The 16,981-nt window shown below is 32.4% G+C and overlaps 1 protein-coding gene across 1 annotated transcript; it reads right to left on the bottom strand.

Moving 5' to 3' along the window:
• Positions 1 to 8,299: 8,299 nt before the first annotated feature.
• LOC135623810 (65-kDa microtubule-associated protein 1-like) lies at positions 8,300 to 16,446 on the bottom strand. Its single transcript, XM_065127188.1, has 10 exons — positions 16,294 to 16,446; positions 15,032 to 15,120; positions 14,747 to 14,950; positions 13,182 to 13,439; positions 12,886 to 13,101; positions 11,049 to 11,204; positions 10,617 to 10,928; positions 9,892 to 9,979; positions 8,968 to 9,116; positions 8,300 to 8,866 (listed from the first exon to the last, which is right to left on the bottom strand). Exons 2-10 carry the CDS (start codon positions 15,101 to 15,103, stop codon positions 8,552 to 8,554), a joined length of 1,770 nt encoding a protein of 589 aa, XP_064983260.1. The 5' UTR covers positions 15,104 to 15,120; positions 16,294 to 16,446; the 3' UTR covers positions 8,300 to 8,551.
• Between the last annotated feature and the right edge of the window lie 535 nt (positions 16,447 to 16,981).

Below are 16,981 nucleotides of genomic sequence, written 5' to 3'. Positions count from 1 at the left end.
GAATTTGAATGAGTTTTATCCAAATCTTTCACTTGATACTTTAGAATAATACTAAATGAATCAAGATCTTTATTTAGTTGATCATGTATGATTCTTTCATTTAAAAATAAGATTTATCCTAGTGAATCATGTCTTTCGCTTGATTCCTTGATAATTATAACATGAGATTTTTATGAATCAAGATTGTTTACTATAATTATTCTTTTCGCTATTTGATTTATCCAAATGAATCATAATTACATTATTACAAACATTTTCAAGTTAAACATCTTTACGATATGGGCTTTATCGAATGAAACTTTTGAATCAATGTCATTTTCTCAAAAGCACTAATTCACCCCCCTCTTAGTGTTGATTTTGGTCCTATAGTACTAGGCTACTACACCATAGTCCCTAGATAATATAAGGGAATCCAATCCATTAGATCAGTCTATCCTAAGTTATCATGTATCTATTGGCCCTCATCTATCTAATAGCCCAAAGATCGTATACCGAGCATGGTGCTGTCAGGCTCATACAGTTTCCACTTGAGTCTTGCTTTAATCAGATTGTTTTAGATATCTCTTTCTCTCTCAATCCGAATGACCCTAGCTAGGGATTTGTTTGAGCAAGAACACATAGGATATTCCTCTTATGATATCGAGAATGGATGATCCTCTATCGACACTCAATAGTCCTTGTAAAATTGGCTACCTCTCCCGATGACCGGTTGTGCTAGATCTGAAACTTCTAAGCCTATAAGTTTGGTATCAAAGAGTGGAGTTCTCATATAAGAAATCCTTGGTGTCTCAAGTCTAAGGACTAAAAACACCACTGAGATGACGGAATCGCTATTTAACAATAAAAAATAATCAACCATCTAGCATTCTGTAAGCAGATCAATCAATGAACTCATTCTCCAATGAGCACCTACATTGTATCCCTAGTATCCTCACATGAGCAGCTATGGGACTAGCCATCTCCATCATATGAATGGGTAAACAGTACACTAATTTGTCCAGTTATCTCGATATTCCTCTTGAGTAACCTATGACTAGGATTATTTAGGGTCTGTGTTTAAAGGCGAATCGGTATCATTATCGTGATCTCAACATGATATGATTCCCATTGCACAGATCCATGGACATCACAATATATTTATGTAATAAGCAATATAAAGTGATAAAATATCAAATAATATAATAAGCAAAAAGAGTGCTTGTCATGTCACACATGTCATCACTCATATGATTGACTTGTAAGGCACCTATGACTAGCAACTGTAAGTTTAATTTATTATAAAATAATTATCATATAAATTATTATATTCATAATATATTTTATAAAATATGTTTCGAATGATATGATTATCATAGCTAACCATGAGCTAAATGTAAATGTATATATTTTATAAGTATAAAAATATATGAATTGTAATAAAAATTTCTTATATGCATGCATATATGATAATGTGCGGTATAAGAGTGCACATATTTTCTATGACATGTGGTGTGAGAGTGCATTATATATTACAATATATAATACTAATATATACTATGACGTGTGGTATTAGAGTAAATATATATATTATGACATGCGGTATGAGAGTCCACACATATATTATGACGTATAGTATGGGAGTGCATATATATATTTACAGTTTTACCCTTGAGGATAGGGTTTTATCAAATTATAGTTTTGCCCTTTACAAATTTTAAAATTTCAATTTATGTTCTGTCAACATATTTATAATTTTACCCTTATGAAATTAAGAATTTTAAGTTATATTCTCAATTATAAAATTGATAAATATGATTTATTATAATTATGATTGAATTTAATTATAATTATATTTTGATTATATAATTGGATTTAATTCTGATTAAAAAAATATATATTATGGTTTACTTTTATAGTTTTCTCATATAAATTATTGATTATATTTTTAAAATGTGGTAAATAAAATCAAATTATTGTTCTTGGATATTCATTTGATTATTCACATGTATATTTTTGAAATTATCAAATAATGTTTATCTTTCACATGAAGGTATGATTTATATGTTATCATGATTATCGTGTGAGTTTTTTCTTTTGTTGATTAATATTCAATAATTATTATGGTTGTTATTCTATTATTGAACTGCTTAGCATCAATTAAAGAAATTTGATGAATATTATTTGTAATTTATCTCCTTAAGTTTTATCTGACTTGTAGTTGCCAAAGTGGCCTTGGACGATAAACTTTTGTGATACAAATTACAATAAAGGTCTTATCATTTATAGGTCATTTTAGATTGTATTTTATATTTTTGTATTGATCTTGCAGCCACCAAAGTGACTTGGACCGATAATTTATAAAATACATTATGAAATTAGTCCTAAATGATATTAAATAAAAATAATATTCACAATGGCAGTATGAATCAGGATAAAGAAATTTAGTGAATATTATTTGTAATTTATCTTCCTAAGTTTTATTTGGTCGGTAGCTAATAGGCTTATGGGATATGAATTACAATAAAATTCTTATCATTCATATAATATTTTAGATTGTATTTTATCTTTTTGTATTGGTCATGTAGCCACCAAAGTGACCTAGACTAATAATCTATAAAATACATTATGAAATTAATCGTAAATAATATTAAATAAAATAGTATTCATGATGGCACATATAATTAAGAGATTTAGATAATCCCAAAAGAGAATCTATTTCAAATAATTATGTGATGGGTAGGATGATACTGTTTTGAATATCCTTGCAATTTATGGTCATATATCCAAATGTAACAATACTATTCCACAAGGATGGTATTAGTCCTCCATAAGTGATTTTGAGTGAATACTAAATATGTCAATATTTCACCCAAATGTGAAATATAGATGATATCAATAGTTCATCATATTTTTGGAAACTCAAAACATTAATGTTATATTATTACAGTGGTACTTTCCTTCATTGTATTTTTGTAAATGTCCTTATACTTTTTTAAATAAATGGCTTGAGCATATGTAAGTTGTATTGAGTGAGTGAAACCTTGATCAAATTAATTGAACAGAACAGAAACTTAATTACTAAAAGTTCTGTAAAATAAATAATTGAGGTGACTGATCAAGAAAGGTAATGAAAGACTCAATTTTATGATACTTAGACTTCAAAACAGTTTACAACTAGCGCATGAGAATATCTAATGGTCAATTTAAATTTTCTGATAAGTCATTAGTTGACACCTTAATATGATAGTATTTGAGGAATTCAAGATTATATCCTCAAAATAAATTATAAAGCTGTAAGCTCAAGACTCATAATATTTTGAATACTACTCAGTGAGCTTGTAACACTAAATTAAGGATGAAGCATAAGTCACTTGAGTTTATAATTACTATATAAACTCATAAAAGAATATCTTCAAAATAAAGTGTTACTTCTATACCAAAGAAAGTTATGTGAAGAAGAATATATATATATATATATATATATATATATATATATATATATATATATATATATATGATTTTATTTAAAATGAAAATGTATAAATATAACAAATTTATGGTTCAAATCAAATATTACAGAAATTAGTTTTCTAGTCTTTGATGGATTAATTTGATGCTTCAGTATATGTTACCAATAATAGATATTCATTAAAATAAAATAAAAATGAAGGGGGATAAAACTAAAAGAGAATGAGATATTCATCATCATAGGGAATCATCTTAAAGTGAAAGAGATATTAGTTTGTATTTATCATCTACATTTAAAGATGACTTAATTGATAGATCTTAAGGATTCATTCTATAATTATGAGAATTTGGATTGTTTACGTAGAATTGTTAGAATATTATTTCTCTTTTGGTGGTTGTAAATTTACTGTGATTCAATAAAATTAACTTTTGAATTATGAATAATAGCCTATATATAATTAATATGAATATTAAATTTACAATGATCCTATAATTAAATATTGAAATGAAATATAGTTTTATAAACTCTTTGAGATTATGCTTATATTTGTGAGTCACTCTATGCTTTCATCTTATTAAAGAGAGACATTTTATCATCATATAGATAACATGTTAAGATATGATCATATATATCTAATTTATGTAAAGTCTATGACCATTCACACTCTTGAAGTATATATAAATGAAGTCGATAGACAATTAGATAGAAAAGTCAAGATTATCATATCTGATAAGGGTGATGAATTTTATGATATTTGTGATGAACCCAATTATAATTCTAATTCTTTTGCTAGATTCTTGGAAAAATAAAGTATATGATTTATTAGATGTGTTATAGTAGAATATGATTGCTGAAAGATATCATCGTACCTTATAGATATGGTTAGGAGCATGATAGATTATTCTTTTGTACCTAAATTAATGTGAGAAGAAGCTCTAAAGATAACTATGTATTTATTGAATGGTATTCCTAGTAAGTAAATTATATGACTTCTTTTAAGTTATGAAATGATAGAAAATCGAACTTAAGATATTTACATATTTGAAATTGTCCTATAAAGATTAGGATCTTCAACTCCCATAAAAGAAAATTAGATTTAATAACTATTCTGAATATTTTATAATCTATTTAGAAAAATTTAAAAAGGTACATATCTTATTGCTCTAATCATAGGACAATTAAATCTGGTAATATAAGATTCCTATAAAATAACAAATCAGTGAGAGTGAAAATCTTGAAATTCAATTTTAATATAAAGGAGATACAAGTTAATACTCATTTATTATTTGAGATTTTATTGTTACTCAAATCATTAAATGATTTGATGATAGTGAACAACAAAATAACATTACTAAACTCCCACATTATATTGATATCGATGTTAATGTTCTTGTAGAACAACTATAATTGACAACCTTAGGAATATCTCAAAAGGAAAGGAATCCTATTATTTATGGTTATTATATGACATATCTACAAGAATTATATTATGATATAGGAATCAGAATGGATCCCTTATTATTTTCAGAAGTCATGAAAATTAATGATTTTGAAAAGTAATATGGTGTAATAAAAGAAGAGTTAAAATTAATAACTAGAATGATGTCTGATAAATTTATCAAATTATCTAATAATTATAAAAGAGTCTATTATATAAATATGACTTAAAGGACAATGTCGAACGATGTAATGGTCAGACTTATAATTAAAAGTTTTACTCATAAAGAATGTATCGATCATAACGAGATATTTAGTTATTAGTGAACTCGTTAAGAATCATCATGACATTAGTGACTCATTATGAGTTTGAATTATATCATAATGATATGAAAATATTTTTTTAAAAGATCTAGCTTTATATGGGTTACTCTAAATGATTTACAAAGAAAATGAAAGAAATATAAAGTTTGGTATGCAAATTTAGGAATCCATTTATGACCTTAAACAAGCTTCAAGATAATGATATATAAATGTTCTTGATATCATTATTTCAGATTTAAGATAAATATTATTAATCAATATTTATATCAGTGGAAGAAAGTTTATTATATTGGTCTTATATATAGATAATATTTTACCTTACCAATAATGATCTTGATTTATTATACTAAATCAAAAAATTTGTCACTAAGAGTTTTAAGATGGTTGATATGAATGAGACATATTATATTATTAACATTGAGTAATTCAAGGATAGACCTCAATGATTATAAAGACTGTCTTAGAAAGGATAAATCAACCGAGTCTTGAAAAGATTTTAATATACAGCTTTGTTCAGTAAATCATAAAAGCAAAATTTTAGTCAATAGTAAATGCTTTAAAATAACTTTAAAAGAATCAGATAAAAAAGATATTCTTTATATATACGCAGTTGGAAGTCTATGCTCAAGCCTATATCAAAACAGATATTAGTTTTACAATTAAAATATTAGGTATATATTAGAGTTATCCAAAAGTAAAAACACTAAAGGACTACAAAGAAAGTAATAAGGTATCCGAAATGGACAAAGGATTATATGCTCACATGTATGAAATTATATCAGCTTGAAATGATGGTATTTTTCAAATGCTGATTATATAAATTGCATCGATAATAGGAAGTCCACCTTACGGTTAATATTATATCAATTAGAGGGGCAATTTATTATTATTAATAATAGAAGTTGATTTTGTGGCATGTTTTGAGGTCACTGATCAAACTTTTGGATTAGAAAATTTTATCTTAAGACTTGGTGTAGTCAGACTCAATTGCTAAGTTGTTGAAAATATTTTATGATATTACAGTAGTTTTTTTCTCTAAGAATGACAAGTACTATTGCATCTCTATAGATTATGGTATAGTACTTGATGGTTAAAGAAGATGAGTCCAGAAACATCCAATATCAATTAATTATTTGAGTTCCACTATATTGATTACTGATCTATTCACTTAGGACTTACAGCCTAAAGTATTTTGAAAGAACATGTTCTTATGATTAAGTTTGTGAGCAACCCATAAAGGATTTGGTGACGTAATATTTGAGTGGATATTATAATTGATATTCTTACTTATATACTTAAAGTTATTTGTTTTGCTATCATGTTCACAATTATGTATATACATATTATGGTTGAATACGATGACAGGATTGTCTTAACAAGACAAATTATATGGGTCATTTTGGACTGCATTAGGAAAGACTAACAGTATTGTGATACGTAGAAGGAAGTGTGACACTAGTAGCATACAACCGCTATGACTCATATTGTTAGTCAAACTTAATGTAGTATTATTAGAATTATTGGACTTATTGGCCTATTTTAAAATTTACGCATGTGTATATAGTTTTTCTAAAATTTCAGAATCTAATTGAGTCAAATTATTTTTTAAATAAATTTTATTTATTCATTTTTATTTTTATTTTTTTATATTTTACTAATTAATGGGCCAAGTGGAAGAATGTTAGATTATGTGACCTCTAGAGGCAATCTTCCTACATCTCAATGCATTTAAGAGATTAAAGTTTTTCTCTTAACCTCCCTAATCCATCAATCTAGGTGGTCTTGTAAAAAGATAGGAAGAGATGAGAAGGATCTAGTTCTCCTTGCAGATTGATATTTAAGATCCAACGATAGGGGCGTTTGTAGATCAGATAAGGTTTATTCTTCTAAACAACAACAAAAGGTACGCATCGTAATATTGTTAGATCTAATATTATTTGATTTCAATCCTAGCATTTCAATTGTTCAATTGTTAGCATAAAATATATAATCATGCTATCTGTAATGCAAAAAAATTTTAATGCCAAGATTGAAATCAAATAACATTAGATCTAACAATATTATGATGCGTACCTTTTGTTGTTGTTCAAAAGAATAAACTTTATCTGATCTACAAATGCCGCCATCGTCGGATATGAAATATCAATCTGCAAGGAGAACTAGATCCTTCTCCTCTCTTCCTATCTTTTCATTGGACCATCTAGATTGATGGATTAGAGAGGTTGAGAGAAAAACTTTAATTTCTCTGAGATGTAGGAAGATTACCTCTAGAGGTCCTGTCTATTTATAGGCGAGAGCATCTAGGATAAGTTATTATGAGAGTTCCTTCCATCAAGGTTATCTCCTAAGGAATCTCATTTTAACATGAATTTTTTTATTGGCCAATAACCATAATCAAAATCTAATCATATCTATAATATATCTTACTTGATTAAATAAAATTACATAATTTAACTAACTTTGAAAACTGACGCCATCGAGGAAGTGAACGCCGCTACTTAATGTAACGTTGTCCCTTGAGGAAGGGGAACTCACCGTTACCGTTGCTCACGATATGCCCTTTGCTCATTTAACTGTGCACATCCGACCCAAACCCATTGCTACCAAACCTGTTCCGAGGCGATCTGACTCGACCCAAGATGGCCCGATGGAACAAAATCAATAATGATCAATGGGTTGAAACAGTAAGGTTCAAGTAAAAAAAACAAATACCCCCAAGTAAAAAAAAAAATCATGAGGGGTGTCACCACGTAAAAACTAAATACTATGGTTTTTTTTTGTTTGTTTGTTTAGGTAAAATGCCTAATGGATAAACCTAAATTTAAGATTATGAGAAAAAAACTAAAAGATTTTTGTTTTTCACTTATTTTGAAATATGTCAAAAAACACAAAAAACGCCACATGCACTGTGGACGCTTTGATGTTTAATGTGTTTTACAAAGATCAGAAGCAAAATTACCAGGATTGTGAAGTTAAATAGCGAAGTTGTTACTTCATGATTTCACCTGCAAGGAGCAACTCATGAAAGCATCACTGAGGCTAAAAGATACAGCAACATAATGGTCAACATGATGCTTATGAGCAAAAGACTTAATGGGCAGGAGAAGCAAGCCTAGCCATGCTTTGATCAACAAATAGCTAATGCACATCTTACAATGACAAATATTTTATGTTCTGAAAGCAAACATTCCAATTTATGAAGCACTGGTCTTCTCAAGCGGTTCCTCTCGTCAACCTTCCTATGGTGTTCTACTATAATTACTCAATTACTTATCACAACCTAACATAAGACTGCATCAGTAACAAAGAAGAAAATCTGCAAAATGCATTCACGACACCATCTCACGGTGAAGCAGGAACTTGGTCAGTGCCTGACATATGGGAGCCTGCATCCTCTTTCACGATGGCAACATAGTTCACTGGACCTGCTGGCCTGTTACCGTCCCTCTTACCATCCCTGCTCACAGACCTCACACCATTTGTGCTGCCCTGGTGGGCATTAAGTGATAACCGTCGACTTGGAGTACCATTTGATGGACCTCCATTTGCACGAGGACCCACCACTTTCTTTGTGCCGAGTGGTCGAGCTGGACTAGGCCTTGAACTGAACATAGATTCTTGCTCAGTGGCAAGTGGCTCATGCATGCGCTTCTGATCCTGGAATTTACAAACAGAAAGAATTTAGACACCCATGGACTTGTCGGTGATCATATACTAGGTTCACACTGCCATGACAATCAAAACAAGTCAAAGAGTACCTTCTGCCTTCGTTTTTCCTCTTCTCTTTCCTGCCTTAGCATAGTATATTCATCTAGCATAGCAAGAAGCGGAACACCATCATACATGAATGACATCCCATGATCCTCTTCCCATGTTTGAATTTTAGCAACCAGTGTCTCAACAAGAGCTACAACATCAAACATTATTAGTTATGGAATGAATTTGAAATGCTTTACCAGCTGAACACAAACATAGCTGTAGATCAATTCCTAATAATAAAAAAATGTCACTCAACTATCAGATCTAATCTGCCAAAAGGCCCATGAATTCGAATTCATGTTTCTGTTACTTTTAACTACCAGGATTTTTTTAGCTAAATTAACAGTTTTGTTATGATTTTCAAGTTAACAGTAGTAAAAGGCACCAGAATGATCCTGTAAGAGAAGTGATACAGATACCCTTAAATGATGAGAAATTATGAAGGCAATTATTTTAAATTTTTTTCTAGCTTCCTCCATATAAACGGATTCAGTTGGAAGGCAGGAAAAAGTAAAAGAACTTCAATTTTTTTGTACTAAATCTTGGAAAAAATCAGTTCTAGCCGATATAGCTTGGTCTCAAAAAATTAGTAATTGCAATGTTCTGTTTTCCATTGGCTTTACTCCAATAATTGCAGAAGTTGTTAACTTGCTATCACTTACCAATCCCCTGATGCAAGCTCTGAAAATGCCCATGTTACATCAGATAGACTATTTAGCAAAATTAGTGCAAACTTAACAGGAAAAGGGACCTGAAGATATCATATTTTAAATGGAAAAGCAACTGTTTCCATATTTCCTTACCAGGTGGATAAAAAATACTTCTTGCCAGATGGCATAACATGCAAATATTTCCTTGCAGACAGTAGACCATAGAAAAGAGAGAAGAAATAGATACATCTCACCAAGCTTGTGCAAAGATACCTGGAATCTTGTTAACCAGTATACGAGCTTTTTCTGCACGCTTGAGGTTCAAATGTGCACCTCTACTCGAGTTATATCTATTGTCATCCTGAAAAAGGAGTCATACATAACAAAGTTCAAATTTGGTTAGATTTCATATACTATTGACCTTAGAGAATTACTTGGGCAGTGACAAGGAGCAGCAAAATCTAATCTCTGTCCTAACAGTACCTATGAGTTCAATTATCTACAATAAGACTGCATGGACAACAGGTCACAGACTACTCTCTAGAAAATAGCATCTTTAAAATAGCCTAAATACTGACACCATGTAAAATTTCAAGTTGACTGTATCTGCATAATTTACAGAAGAAACTTTTTGTAAATGAAGCTTTGAGGTAGTTATGGCATACTGGAAGAAACTATTTATGCTAGAACATATACCTGCAGACAACAATAAGTTGACAGGAAAATTATTAGCATAAATTAATGCCAGAATCCTAGTATACATGTGTGTCAATCTAGAAACAGGGAGTAGAGAAAGAATGCCTCATCGATGAATTAGGTCCAAGTACATCCCACCAATGGAGGATTTTGATAAAATGGCAGCGACAAAGTTGAAGAAACATTACATATTAGTGTTGGCCCAAAGGATCAAGGGTCCAACAAGCTGAATAATAATGCACGAAAGTGTTACAAGTGCAAGAATAAGTAAATCAAGATTAGAAAGATATTCAGTTAGTTACCCGATTGTAGTCTTCAAGCCAGCTTTCTTCTTCACATGCTGACATCCATTTTTCAACCTTTTCCAATATTTCTTTCCTGCTCATGGCTTCCTCCTTAGCTTTCAGTATCTGATTATCCATTTCTGCTAGTAATTGTGAAGATTCAACATTTCCAGAGTCAACTAAAGCCAATATTTTATCTCTGGCTGCAGCAGAATTTATGTCTACATGAGCACGAGCGTAAATGTCCTCAAGTTCAGTTTGTTTCCTGAAAGCTATTTCTTTCATCTTGCTTGCCTTTAGCTGATCTAACCTTTCAACTTCCACTTCAGCCTTCATAAAAGCAGAGAAAAAAACAAATGTAACAGCACACAAGAAAGATAAGCTTTAGCATCTCCTCAATCCCGAAGATGGAAAAAAACTTATTTCAAGACTTCACCATTCTTATCTAACCTGCTCAATTAGATCAAGGGCAAGAGCTCCAGGAACAGTAACTTCATCCACTGTGGCAGACAAATTACAAGTTACATGACTAAACAGTTCTTGCTCCTCCATTTGTGTATCCATCAGATTCCAAAGATCAATAAGCTGAGCAGCTAATTCTTGAAGCTGAAAACACATCAAGACAAAAAGCCAAAATTGATAAACGAAAGGAGATAAAATCAATTAATTTTTTTGGATGATAATATGAATGCCAGAAAAAAAAAGGGAATGTCACATGAATGGGAAATATTATTAACTAGGATCAAGTTTATTGCATCCTCATTTTTGTTAGACAATAACATATATATCTGTTCTGTTAGCCATATGCAAGTTTGAGCATATACCAGTCGTTAGATCCTCTCGACACATCACCTTCTGTGACAAGAGTGCAATTTAGATGAGAAGACAACCAAGGTTTACGTGAGGATCAGATAGAAATCTAAAAGAGAATAAAGTGAACAGTTTACAAGCATAGAGACAATAAGATGAAGCTGAAATTATTGGTGATATGGTCTTTAAGAAAACAAGATTTAAAGATTCAAATCCATAGACTTATTTTAGACTCTATTATAGACTTGCTTTCTTTCCCAGAAAAAAATGATGTTTTGGCTTTCTTGAGTTCTTCAAATGTAAAGAAGTTAATTAATTGTCTATAATTTGCAGAGTAGATAGTGCCATTGAAGTTGCAATTGCCATTGCATCCTCATCTAGACCTTCCACATTACTATGGGAACAAAAACAAATTGTCCAAACTTCACAACTTGCTTACAACCCAATGACAACCATCTCAAGCTAGTTCTAAATTCCTAGCCAAATAAGTAGTGATATTTCTCTGAAAAGAGCTCCATAAGAGTAAAAAGACTATACATTTGATTCTAAATTGTTGAAAACTAGGAATTTTATTGTTCTAGTAGCAGTTGTAAGGATGTACAGATCCATGTTACGTAAGTCAATTGTCCAGAAGGCACACCCATAGAAAAGAAGGCCATCATAGCATTTTTTGTGTAAAATGCAGTGTTCTTTGATGAAACAATGTGAACTATCAAAAGAAAAGATGTGGTGGAAACTTCCATGCTCTATAGCATTCAATTATATGTTCAGCATGGAACCAAAATCTGAATAAATCTGATGCAGCCAATAAAAGAAAGGCAATTATTAACAAAAAAAATGTTCCTTAAGTAAACTATAACAAAGTAAACCCATGTCTAGCTGAAGAATACAGGTCACTAAGTACGATGACTTGAACAACAAAAAAGATGCTGATAATCTATGATCCATGAGATAAGAACTGCAACTAAAAGGTTTTCTCTTAAGATATCCTCTGCATGGATTAACATGTGAATTCATGGAAATAGTCCAAAATGATCCACATTCATGTGAACAATTATGAAATAAACATATTTAACACGTAAAAGAATGTACACAATCATGATAATCATAAGAGTTGCTAATTTGGAATAATTATGAGAACAACCTGCAATTTTAACATGAGTAACAATCTTCAAGGCAGAACAAAAGCCAGTTGTTATCTCTACAATAATTCAGAATCAACAAAAGACAACTCATTTAAGGCCCATAATATGAGAAAAAAATATAGAATTTCAGACAGCAGTGCAGTGTATGCCTGGTAGTGCTTCAGCCTCTGCTTTGCCCAACATGAAAGTTCAAAATGAACGCTCATGTAAACACCAAAAGCCAAGAATAAAATCAAATAAAACATACAGATAATTTTTTATCTATTAGAATGAAGCTAAAGAGTACTACTATCTGAAGAGGCAACAACATGATGTTGAGAAATATAACTTACCTTTTGCAGCCTCATTTTTTTATCTTCTTTAAGTGATAAGACCATTCTACAAAGATTTGATATAGTATCATTGCTGATGCTCTTTGATTGTACATCTACAGAGTCATTTAAGCTAGGATGAACTTCCGTTACAGTACTGAAAAAATCTAACCCCAGAACTGCACAGAGATCATGTACTGTGCTAACGAGGTCAAGGACCTTGTGCAGCCTATCACTCTGCAAAGATAGTGATGCAAATGTTACCACAAAAATTATGCTTTAAAGATTAACTAGACAGCAACACTATGATGAGGAACCTTTTCTTTCTGAAGTTCTTTAAGTTGTGACTGGTACTCATCCAGCTTCTTCAATGATAAATCCTCCACATCAACCATTAGTGTCCTCATTTGCTCGCCAATATTTAAAGTTCCAGCAATTTCTCCACTGATTTTCTCAATCTGTAATTGGACATCAGCAAATTCTCTCATCCTATCCTCCTTCTGCTTGCACAGTTGCTCTAGAAGTGGTCCTATAACTGCTAGTTGCTCCTTGATCGTGCCAGAGGATTTATCAGGCTGATGAACACCAAATATGAATTGTTAGCGCAAGAAATCCTTATTTGTGATTATAGAAGTGGTAAGCACATAAAGATAGTCCAAAGATCTAAATGCTTAAATCCTGCACTTGTTGAAAAAAAAGTAATTTGGTCTGATAGATACCTATGTACCACAAATTTGGTGCAACTATATAAGTCTTCGAAAAAATGATGACTAAGAAAGGCAACTATTGAATTTTCTTCTACTTAGAGGCACCAAAAGGATCTGATACAAATTTCAGAAAGAAGAGCTCTAGATCACAATCGTACCTATGTGTTCACAGGTCTGCCCCAACCTTAAATGGTAAGGAACTACTTGAGACTCGAAATAGATGTGATTTTGTTAATGTTTTCAGTTAAAAAATAGAATAAAGAGGATAAGTCGAGACGGAGAAAGCGCGAACCAAATAGACAGCAACACCTTATTCTGTTCTCAGAACGTATGTAGAACAGCCTTTCGGAAACCAGTATTTTCCGCATAAACAAAGTTATCTGACAACCAATTTGATAAAAACAAGGACTCTTTAAGAACAAATAGAAATAACCATCTGGCTGAAACTCCTTGTTTTAGTAAGACTAATTTTAGGTTTCAAGCAAAAAACAAATAGAAAGCTCCTCACATATATTGCTATCACAAGACAATTTTCATATTTAACCCTATCGGGTACTTAATAAAATTTCAGGAATGGAGAAAAAGAAGACATACTCTAATATGATTCAACCTCTAGATTTGACACAAATGCACTTGACCTTGATTCATCATGTAATTTTCATTCCTGGATGGTGAGATGATGGTTGTATTTGATGGAGAAAAGGTACTAGTAATGCACTCATATATAATCTCTTTTGTTTTTTTCCCACAAAGTTGAAGGCAAACTTCAAATTCATGCATGAAGGATACAGGATAATCTTTTTTTTTTCCTCTCTCCCACCATATACAACCAATCTAACATGTTGTCACTGCTCAAGGTGATATCCCACTAAGCATAAACTTTTCTTACTAGACATGGATCCTACCAAGTTCCAACAAACTGTATTGTATATGTATATAGCCTCTCATTGTCATGTTTTATCATATTTTCTCCTTGCATATACCCACATACAGAATGCAAGACGTAACTTTGTGTTGTTCATAATCAGTTGCATAATTAGTGTAAATCAAGAAACAAAGCTAAATTGGTCTTCGAAGAGCCCTCTGCACACATGATGCAAGCAGTAAAATGGAGGACTTTCTAGTTTTAGGTAATCCCTTGTCAGCTGAAATCTGTGTAGCACGATGAAACTCACAATGCCAACAAAAGACTTCTGTCCAAGTGCAGAAAGAAGTCTGGCAAGCTCAGCTTTCGAATCAGCCAAGGACTGGAGAAGAAGAGCCCTTGTCTTTGAAGCCTGCTCAACTTTTCTTTTGTAAACATCCAAGCACTCCTGTTCTAGTTGAAGCAGCATTTTGTCACGTTCTTCATCGCTCTCACCAACCTCATCCCATATCAGCTGAAATATAAGGGCAGTCATTTAGTCAGCTTCACAATTGAACCATGCAAGTAAGATGTCCATATAGTAATTATAATTTACCTGCAACTGCTGCAGCAAAGATCCGCATGTGGTTACACCTAATAATGGATTTTGGCTATCTGTCACCGCCATTTACAGCTTGACAATGCCTGCATAGGAAAATAATCCAGATGCATGCTATGTCAGTCGCATTAGGCCAAAAAGGAGCCACGAAGTAGGTGGACCGACTCTCTATACCTATCAGGATGATAGTTCACACTTTCAGGCTGGTAAAACATGCACTATGTGGCGCTGCTTGTCTGACAGTAAATGTCAGATGATACAATCAACTTACATTGTAGATTGCTGCAGCCAAGAAGAAAATAAAGATCCAGTATTGGAAGAGGAAGGATAAAGAAAATGCAGCGATGGCTGAAAATGAAACCTTGAAAACAATTGGCCATAAAGACCAAGATTCAATTATTTTTCTTAAAACGCAAATTGCAAACAGAACTATGGCACGATAGGACTGTAAGTTTCCTTGCGCATCCCAGATCCAACAAAACCTAACCAGTCTCTGAAGATAAAGGTTCTCGACAGTGAAGTGCTCCAGCCTATTTGTTCAGAACCATCTCTAAATCAAGCTCAAAAGACACCAGCCTGACTTCAGAACCATCCCTACGTCAACCTAAATGTAAACCACACTGAAGAGAACAAAAATAGAATTTTCACCACCAAAGAATGCAATATCTCCATCTTGCCCGACCACATCAAACAGACTATGGCGTACCAACTTTCAATCTTCATCTAGAGATAGCGACCCGTGTGAAAGGACAAGTTTTCAAGTCAAAATCTGAAAAATCACGACATTTTCTTACCGAGAAAGGACTCAGTAAAAGTTAGGCATCAAATCAGATGCCAGACCGCAGATCCACAAACGAAGCATCAAACCAAAAACCCTAATCCCCTACTATACCAAAACCAGCAATGCTCAACTAGATAGTGTTAGTAAAGAAACGAGAGGGGATCGATTCCAAGAAACAGGCCTTACACCTAATCTAACTCCAATCAGCGGAATCAAGACCACGAATGACCATCTTCGAGGAACGCATCGAAGAAATCCTCATTCCTACAAAACCAACCGCCCTCCGACCCACCAACTTGGCCGCACTTGCCAAGATGTCGGTAAAGACCAAGCTAAGAAGCATCAAGAGTCCGAACTCCGGCGAATGCGACTGGTAGGAGCAGGAAAAAGTCCCGTGTTGAACGGCATGCCTCACTAGATCACGAGAAAGCGAGGGGGAGGAGGAAGGAGAGGAAGCCAGAAGAAGGGAAGCGCTTACCCTAGAGTTCCGATCGGAGAGCGAGGGTTGAGGGGTAGTGGATAAGGGATCTCGCTCGTGCCTGTCTACTCGTCTTCTACTGCTGCGGTTGCTTCCGAGGTTGCGTCTACACATCTTCACCGGCTTCGGACAACGTGACGGTGGTCAAAAATCGTGTTTTCACATATATATCCTCGTTAAAGATTGGTAATAACGTATTTGGGTAACACCCACAATGTTCTTGACAGTTTAGTTATTATGACCAAATCAAACATTAGATGATTGATTGAAACGGTGGATAAACTAATGCGAATCATATATTCAATATTTTGAAAAACAAAAATAAAAATATATATTAAAGTGAGCGATTTTCCTTAAAGAAATTTTATCAAAAAGCACCATCTATTTTTATTTTTCTCAAATGGTACATGAAATCCAATTACCCCTATCTTAACCTCAAGGTATCATTATTGTTTTATTTGTTTACTCCTCTAGTTTAAACCAGCCCTTCGTATCCTTTTCTTTAGTGCTAAAGCTATGTCCCATTGTTATCGTCGATCTCCTCTCTCACCTCTAACAATTTTTTTCCTACTTTCATATTACATGTATGACTGAAATAGAATATTATATTTTTATTTTCTTATGTTGTCAACAATAATAAAGTGGGCAAGTAAATCAATTTAATCTATTTCACTTGCTATGCAAAACA

This window comes from Musa acuminata, chromosome BXJ1-3 (genome assembly GCF_036884655.1).
Source record: "Musa acuminata AAA Group cultivar baxijiao chromosome BXJ1-3, Cavendish_Baxijiao_AAA, whole genome shotgun sequence".
Lineage (NCBI taxonomy): Eukaryota > Viridiplantae > Streptophyta > Magnoliopsida > Zingiberales > Musaceae > Musa > Musa acuminata.
This window is presented reverse-complemented; position numbering and strand designations above follow the sequence as displayed.